This window comes from Mytilus trossulus, unplaced genomic scaffold (genome assembly GCF_036588685.1).
Source record: "Mytilus trossulus isolate FHL-02 unplaced genomic scaffold, PNRI_Mtr1.1.1.hap1 h1tg000070l__unscaffolded, whole genome shotgun sequence".
NCBI lineage: Eukaryota > Metazoa > Mollusca > Bivalvia > Mytilida > Mytilidae > Mytilus > Mytilus trossulus.
In genome coordinates, this window is record NW_026963294.1 from 5,300,207 (window position 1) to 5,308,711 (window position 8,505).

At 33.1% G+C, this 8,505-nt stretch overlaps 1 protein-coding gene across 2 annotated transcripts; it reads left to right on the top strand.

Moving 5' to 3' along the window:
• Positions 1-45: 45 nt before the first annotated feature.
• Positions 46-7,558, top strand: LOC134699492 (uncharacterized). Of its 2 annotated transcripts, none has more exons than XM_063561097.1 (6): positions 46-124; positions 4,472-4,577; positions 5,244-5,586; positions 5,881-6,182; positions 6,578-6,727; positions 7,165-7,558. In XM_063561097.1, exons 1-6 carry the CDS (start codon positions 81-83, stop codon positions 7,300-7,302), a joined length of 1,083 nt encoding a protein of 360 aa, XP_063417167.1. In that variant the 5' UTR covers positions 46-80; the 3' UTR covers positions 7,303-7,558. The 2 variants fall into 2 exon arrangements, with proteins under 2 accessions (XP_063417167.1, XP_063417168.1); XM_063561098.1 differs by lacking the exon at positions 46-124 and adding an exon at positions 3,770-3,894.
• Positions 7,559-8,505: the final 947 nt, after the last annotated feature.

The following is an 8,505-nucleotide window of genomic DNA, read 5'->3' on the forward strand; positions in this document are numbered from 1 at the left end:
AAATAGCAAGTGCCTGCACATCTCTTTACATTGTTAAGTCAGTCGATTACACATTACTTTATAGCAACAAGTGTATCAGTATGTCAGTAGTTTTGGACTTTCCATATTTAATACCACGTCGAAGGTTAGTACATATTTTTATTCGTAAAATGTTTGCGATCAAATAAAATGAACCGAAAAGACATATTTCACATAACTAAATTTGAAATACACTTTGAATAAAAATACCATTGAAAGTGAAAGTGAAATATCTGATTAAAGAGTAACACAATAATGGCGCTCTCGACTACTTACTGAGGTTTTATTGATATATTGATTCAAATTGAGAATGGAAATTGGGAATGGGTCAATTTGAGATGACAACAACCCCACCATAGAACAGACAACAGCAGAAGGTCACCAATAAGTCCTCATTGTTTGCGATAACAGGAAGCATTCACAATGTTTTATACAATTTGATTTAATTTTGAATCTGGGACGTTCTTTTTTGTTTTATTTTTTTGGGGATAAATGACGAATTTGTTTATTTTCACTATACGTACGTATAGACATATCATTGAAATACAATAATCTGATTAATGACTACCAAAGTTTGAGTGTACTCTCTCGAATTATCGTTCTAATTTTGTTCATATTGTTCCATTAATCAATTTGCAATACTTCTATTGAGAAATCAAAAATCAAGCAAGGTTGAAAATGGGGCGTTTAATCAAGTTGGGGCACAATATTCAGAATCTAGAATGCAAACCTTGGTGATATTTTCAAAACGAAAAGCGGAAAATCTTATATTTACAAAATCATTAAATGAAGCCAGTGTCATATCATTCTCAGTATTTTAAGTCATGAATGTTCGGTGAATCTTTTGCTCATTGTCCGAAATATAGTTCGAAACCGTATTAAACTGGTACGTTCGTTTTTCTGCAAAACCGAATCCGGTTCTTAATCGTTGTATGAACAGTTAATTCTTTCGAGATTAGAACACAAATCTGGTTAAAATTTAAATTTCAAAAACCCTAACCCTAACCGTTAATCTAAAACCAATTTGACTGAATGATCCATCAAATACGACCAAAATACGACCTTAGTTTACGATTCAATCAAATGCGCCCTAAGTTTACGACTGAATCAAATACGCCCAAGTTTACGACTAATCAAATGCGCCCCAAGTTTACGACTGAATCAAATACGCTCCAAGTTTACGATTGAATCAAATACGCCCTAAGTTAACGATTGAATCAAATACGCCCTACGTTTACGACTGAATCAAATACACCCTAAGTTTACGAGACGTTAGAAAGTAAAACCCATATGATATCCGTGCAAACATACAACACGTGTTCCTGTCACGGGACACACTTTATTGATACCAATTGCAAAACAAATTGGAAAACTATTGAAGGACATCTCAACCGCGATAATAAGGTATATACTATCGTTCAAATTACATGCATCAGGCCTAGTCCAAACAGTGGCGGATCCAGGGGGAGGGTTCCGGGGGTTGGAACCCCCCTTTTTTGGACGATCAATGCATTTGAATAGGGACATATAAGTGGGACCCCCCTTTTTTCAAATGGCTGGATCCGCCACTGCCAAATAATTACCGGTATGACGTCTGGCAAGGCTATTTTAATTTTTTTCTGGGACGCCCAAATAATTATGACGTCTGGCAAAGCTATTTTAATTTTTTTCTGGGACGCCTTCCTACGTCCCCCCAGAAAAACTTAGAACAGCCTTGCCATGGAGACGTAATATATATTTGGACTAGCACCAGGCCAGTCAGTTGCAACATCACCAACAGGTGCGGATCCAGCCATTTTAAAAAGGGGGGTTCCCAACCCAGGACAAAAGGGGGGTCAAACTATATGTCCCCATTCAAATGCATTGATCGGCTAAAAAAAGGGGGTTCCAACCCTCGGACACCCCCTGGATCCGTCAATGACCAACTTTCATTGGAAATTAAAAAAAATTATCATATTATAAATTATGCACCACAAAGGTAATGACTATATTTGGTATGTTCCAAAATACTAATAATTCAGCAAGTCATTTGATGATTTATCGTATTCCACTGAACCATGATTAAAAAGGGGGAAGGTTAAGATATGCGAAGCCATCAATATGTATGCCCTGTCTGACTTAAGTAGTAATAAGCAATTGTGTATTTATATACGTTTCATGACATTTGGTTGAGGCAAACTAAAGTTAGAGAACGGAAACCAATCGTGGGACGTACAGACAGACAATGGTAGCTATAAATGCCCCTCTCCTACGGCGGGGCATACACAATGAAATCATCTTCTATACTATGCGAATGTTACAGTCTGTGTTCTATATCTACAAGTTTCTTTTGTTTGAAGTTTATCGCCAATTCAAACTGAACAAGATTTACAAATTAAATTTACTAATTGAATGTCTATATATGATCCTATTTTTGGTTAGTAAGAATAGTTCAAAGTTCTATAGACACTTTCATTTTAATAGTTAAACAGTTGCATTAACTGTTCTCTGGGTCTCGATTATCCGACAAATGTGCTAAATCCCATTGAAAAGTGATTTTTGGGATCAACTATTCGACTAGTGTAAAACGGCAAACAATATTTTGTTTATATTTCAAAATGTTCACATTGGGTCGCCTTTGAAATCGCCCCAGAAAAAATAACGAAAAAAAACCCAGCATATTTATTACTGTTTAATATTCGAGCCCGCCCCTCTTATTTTTATAAATGAAATAAATGAGATGTACAGGAAAACAAGGGTCTTTGCATGACACGAATAGCGAAGAGATGTGTGAACATTGACAAATTATACCTTTATTTCCGTGTATTCGTATCGCAAAACACCAAATTTTACTTGGCTAAAAGAGAAATACCATCTTTAGAACAAAGAATAAAAAACACAAATCATTTTGAATCATTATTATACATTGCAACAGTTACACCCAAATAGTGTATCACTAATTTAACCCGTGATATTATGGTTACGTGTTGCACAAATGTACAGTCAGATATATGACTAGGAATTCGATCACGAATTCTGCACGCAAGGAGCACACACTAACAGCAAATCTGATACAATTCTTTTTCACGATCAATAACCAATAAATATTTAATTATACGCCTCATTTTTAATTTTTAAATAATAATACCTACCGACCGCATACAGATTAAAAACAAAACATTTTACACCAAAATATGAAAAGACTATGAATTTGATCACGAATGCTGCACGCAAGGTGCACACAGAGAATAAATCTTATGCATTCTTTTTCCTGATTGAAAAACAATAAATTATTCGCATCAAGCTCCCCATATTAAACTCATGAAAACTGAAAACAGAAAACTTTAATATTTCAATTTAATGTGTCACGTTTGATGGCACGGTTATTATCTCTTGACCTCACTAATCTGGGTCACTAGTATACTTTCAGTAGATGCTGTTCACTTAACAGTCGGCTGACTGACCTTGCGGTTAAAATAGATAAAATGAACTCTATAACAGACGATATTTTTATTAACTTAGTTTGAGCGTAATTATCTTGTTTTTATAATTCAAAGCAAACACATGATATAAAAAAATAATCAATAAATCATAACTTAAAGCCATTATGTTTTTCTCGTAAACAAATCCGAAATATGCAATAACACTGAATCCTTTCGGTGCCCCTCGACCGAATTGTGTCCACGTGAAGACGGGGTGATTCCCAAGGATTATATTTACATTTTGGCGTGATAAAGACTTCAGTTTGCTTGAATCATTGCTGTTGTAAAGTTGGATAATATTATTGAGAAAGAAATTGTGAAAATATATTAACATTAATTGAAGGAATATTTTAATATTCAAATATTAAACCAAGGATTATAAAATTATATGATAAACGTATTGTAATAAAATAAGGTAAGTTAATAATTTATTCATAACTTTGTTTAGTTTTTTACAAAATGTTTTTTTTCTTGTTTTTCGAATTTCTATATGTATAAAGTTTATTGTGGACAGTTACCTTTTAAAATATTTTGAGGGTATAGTCAAAGATGTTTTCCTAACTGGCAATTTTGTCAACATTGCAGACTAAATTGGTTATTTATATTTTGTTTGAAATTTGATATAACGTTACCTCTCAGTTCTATGCTTTTATTTGTTAGTACATTCCCCTTTTAACAAGTTGTCATAGAAATTTAACACGTTTCCTACCCATTTTGTTTATTAGTACATTGCGGTTTATTGTTTTCTTTGTTCATGGTCACCGATCACTCACTGATCAGCTGTTTTCCCTGTTTCTAAAAATAGAAAATGATTATGTACGCATGCGTAATGAAAGTTGGAATGATCACTGCGTGTTTACCGAATGCACATGGAGTCCCAGATACAGTGATCGATCCATGTAAACAGTGTGTATTGCGTTAGTCAGTATAATTCTGGAAAGTTTACGTATATATTAGAAGGTTAGACAGTAAAATAAATTATTTATTTGCAGAAAGATGTTGGATAACGAAAGACTGTTGAATGATGTTGGTGTATCCCCATTTGAGTGTGGATCAACTTCAATGCCACCCATACCTAAAGGAGGATTATTAGTTCGAGTAAGTTCAATTTTAATTAATTATTTATTTCAAAAAATGTAATTAAATTTTGATAATTTTTAATTAAGAGATGTACTTGGGAAAACTTAACGAGTTTGAACTTTAGTTATCAGATATCCTATTATCTGGAATCAAAAAATTATCAGGACTTCATGTAGTTCAAGTTGTACATTTACATGACATGGATATATATATACATTTCTACATGTGTTGTGAACGTGTATGCATACGATAACAAGGTCAAACTTTCATTTTAATCAATAAATTTCAAATTTTACTTATTCCATATTTTGAACTTAGATTAAAAACTGATTATCTGGACAGAAATAATCAGGACTTGAACATGTATATCAAATACTTCAAAATACTTTGACCTATGATGGTTTACTTTTCAAATTCTGACCTGGATGGAGAGTTATCTCATTGGCACACATACCACATCTTCTTGAATCTACATTTGTGATTACAATGTATGTACACATTTATGACTTGTACATGTATAATAGATTCAATTGACCATTTGAATTTGAATATTAATAGTTATATTATATGTACTTGCCTCGTATATGATCTTTTGATATCTTAGGTGCCACTGAGTTATTTATTTTATTCATTTTAATTCAATGTACTCATCAAATATTTATTTTATTTGTTTATGTATTTCAGGTTGCTTGTGCAGGTGCCTGCTTTGCAGAAGGCCAAGTTAAGAAGAGGGACATCAGACCACAATTGCCTGGTTTGGAAATTGCTGGATATGTACAAGATGTCTGTAGCTCACTGCCAAATAAAAACTTCACACAGGGCGACAAAGTTATCCTTTACCATGATGAAGGTGTTCTAAGCACAGGCTGTGCCGAATATTTAGCTGTTAGTGATGTTTCAAATTGCATACAGATTCCACCATCAATACCTCTTGAAGTAGCTGCACAGTTGTCTGGAAGTGCACTGACTGCATATTGTGCACTGATCAAGGCCAAGTCACATGTGGAGAAATTAAGAGAAGTAAAATGTAAGTGTCTTGTCAGACTTCTTTACATGTGGTTCATATTTCTTAAACCTTGACATGCTTGATGAATATTAAATTAACATATAAAAAAAATCTGAAAATGGGAAAGAGAGAAAACTTAAAAACAGTTAACATACAGAATATAAATGTGGGTTGTCACTTGGTAATAATTATAAAAAAAGGAGCATCATTTTGCATATTTACTTGGAAGAAACACAGTATTGTTATATATTCCACTCAAGACAACAGAGTTTCGTCTTGGTTATTTATATCTAAACATTTTCATTTCTTTTCCAGCTTGTGTGAATGTCATGATTATTGGTGCTGGTGGATTAGGTTTATGGGCAGTCAGAATAGCCCAGGCTTTAGTAGGCCCAACAGATAATGGGGTCCGAGTTTATGTAGCTGATCACAGCATCGACAGACTCTTAGCGGCCCAAGATCATGGTTGTTATGACATTATACATTGGAATGAAGAAGACCATGAACAGTACATCGTAGAGAGGACTTTAGATGCTTGCAGAGGCGGAGTAGATGTTATAGTGGATTTTGTCAGTTCCCCCAGAACAGTTCAAAGAGATCTCAAAGTTCTGAATAGGGTAGGTTTCATTGACAGTTTAGGCTAGTTTTTGATATCCTTGGAATAACTTGATTATTAAGTTCTATTGGTCAAAAAGATATTAGGCAATATTTTACATTTCAATTCAAGTAGCGTTTCTAAATTGAATAATCTGAAAAGTGTTGGGTCTTTAAACATGTTAAAAATGGAGAAGTATACTAAAGAATGTTTAAATGTCGCCCAAGTCTGTGAAAATTATATAATCCGACCTGCAAAGGCAATTGAACAACACACTTGTTCAGAAATTGCAGGCTGGTATTTAAAAAATTTAGGACAAATTTGAAGTTCTGTTCAAAATTACTTATACGATATAAAGATTGTCAGCTATACATGTAGATGTAAACTGTTGCTTATAACTTTTTTATTCCATTACAGGAGGGTTTAATACTTGTTGGTGGAAACACTTTGTCAGAAGTCAGCATCAATTTGAATGTACTTGCTGCTAAACAACAAAGTATAGCTGGCATTCCTCAGGGAACATTTGAGCAACTACAACAAATCATTGACATGGTGGCTGACAATAAGGTAAATTAATAATAAAAAAAACATAGAAAAATGTTGTTCTTTGTTCATTGTTGTTTAGGGTCTAAATCAGAGCAAGTTGAATAAAAAAAACAATTGAGGAAGGAAAAAAAAACACACGAAAAAGCAAAGAAAATATTTTAATGATAAAATGGATGACTACATTAATTAAAAAGGGAGCGTTTGTAATTTGATGGGAAAGTTATTTTTTTACAATTGAAAAGAAATTGAACATGTTGAAAAAGCATGTAAAGTAAAAATGAATAATTATTAAAACATGAAAGTATTCCAAGAATCATAATAAAAAAAGATACCAGAGAAAGTAAAAATACTACTACTATCCAAATTATTATGTTGTTGTTCAACTTGTATATGACTGTTTTAAATTGTTCTAATGTGTTGAGACAAATATTTAAATTTTGCTTAAATTTATTTTCCAGGTGGAGCCACCAATGTATCATGTTTTCCCAGCTTGTGATGCACAACAAGTATATCAAGATTTAGCACAATGTCGGATCGTAGGACGCGCTATTCTGAGTTATATGGACTCGACACAAACACTTGATAACCAGCATTAGATCTGAAAATTCCAAACAATTTATCTGTGATTTATTCTATGAACGACTGACGCCCCCCCTCAGGGATTCAGAAAACTCACAAACAATCAGTAGTTTGTTGAACACGCCCCGTAGAGGCTTAAAGGAAGTTGATACCACTAGGGCGTTGCTGTTGTAGGCAACCGTCAGTCTGGAAAAACAGAACTTATTTCAAATGGTGCTGTGATATTAATTTAAATATTCATGAACATGCAAATTAGTGTATGACTTGAATATATGACCTTTAGTTATATTGTGTAAAACTCTTAAAATTGTAAATTTTGAACATGTTCTGAACTAAGGTAAAAAATGTACATGTACATGAAGTTCATTTAGAAATGTTAAGAATTATATACATTTTGCCATCTGAAAAGAAAGAGTATGTGACGAAATTGTATACAAGTTTGTTGTGAACAATTAGAGAGAAAAAGTGAACAAAAGTTGTGAAAGTTGTAAAATATGCATGTTCACTTGCAATTGAAAATGGCATTATTAGTTTTTAATGTAATTTCGATATAGATATATTTTCGTTCCAAAGAGACATTTTGTGAGCAGTTGGAGATTTTTTGCAAACGGTCAGTATTTAAGTGCTGGGAGTAATAATTTAATTTGGTGCAATCTATACAAGATGTGTGGATGTTAAATTAGTGCTAATTTTGTATGGAAGTATATGGTTTTTCTTACAGTGCTAATTGTGTATGATGTTATGGTTGACTTGTGCTAATTTTATATGGAAGTGTGTTTGAAATGTGCTAATTTTGTATGGAAATACACTTGTGCTAATTTAGTGTGGAAGCATTGGTTATAAGTGTTAAAATTGCATGAAAGGTACAGGTTACATGTGTAATTATTGAAAGATTGGTTGTTTAAAACTTGTTAATGTTTTATATAATTGTAAAAGAAATAAAGTGTAAGAAACACTCTATTTAGATTTTTTATCTGACAGGCATGATGAGAAAGAGAGAAAAAAACAGCACTTCCCTGGCGAATCAAAACTTGGTTTTAGTGTGCCTCAGTACATTTCTACCCAAGTTGAGTACCAGCCTTAACCTACATCTTGATGACATTTTTAGGTCAAGCATAGATAAAGTGATGTCTTGGGTCGAGATAAAAACTCCCACTTGCCTACCAACCTACATCTATGTAGGAACCCAATCATACTTAATAACACACTAAACAGATAAA

Bases quoted from the DNA above. Each gene is read 5' to 3' on its own strand.
- LOC134699492 (XM_063561097.1), top strand. From the start codon at position 81: ATGTCAGTAGTTTTGGACTTTCCATATTTAATACCACGTCGAAG. The intron at 6,183-6,577 runs GTAGGTTTCATT...ATTCCATTACAG, and splicing joins ATCTCAAAGTTCTGAATAGG to GAGGGTTTAATACTTGTTGG. The intron at 6,728-7,164 runs GTAAATTAATAA...TTTATTTTCCAG, and splicing joins ACATGGTGGCTGACAATAAG to GTGGAGCCACCAATGTATCA.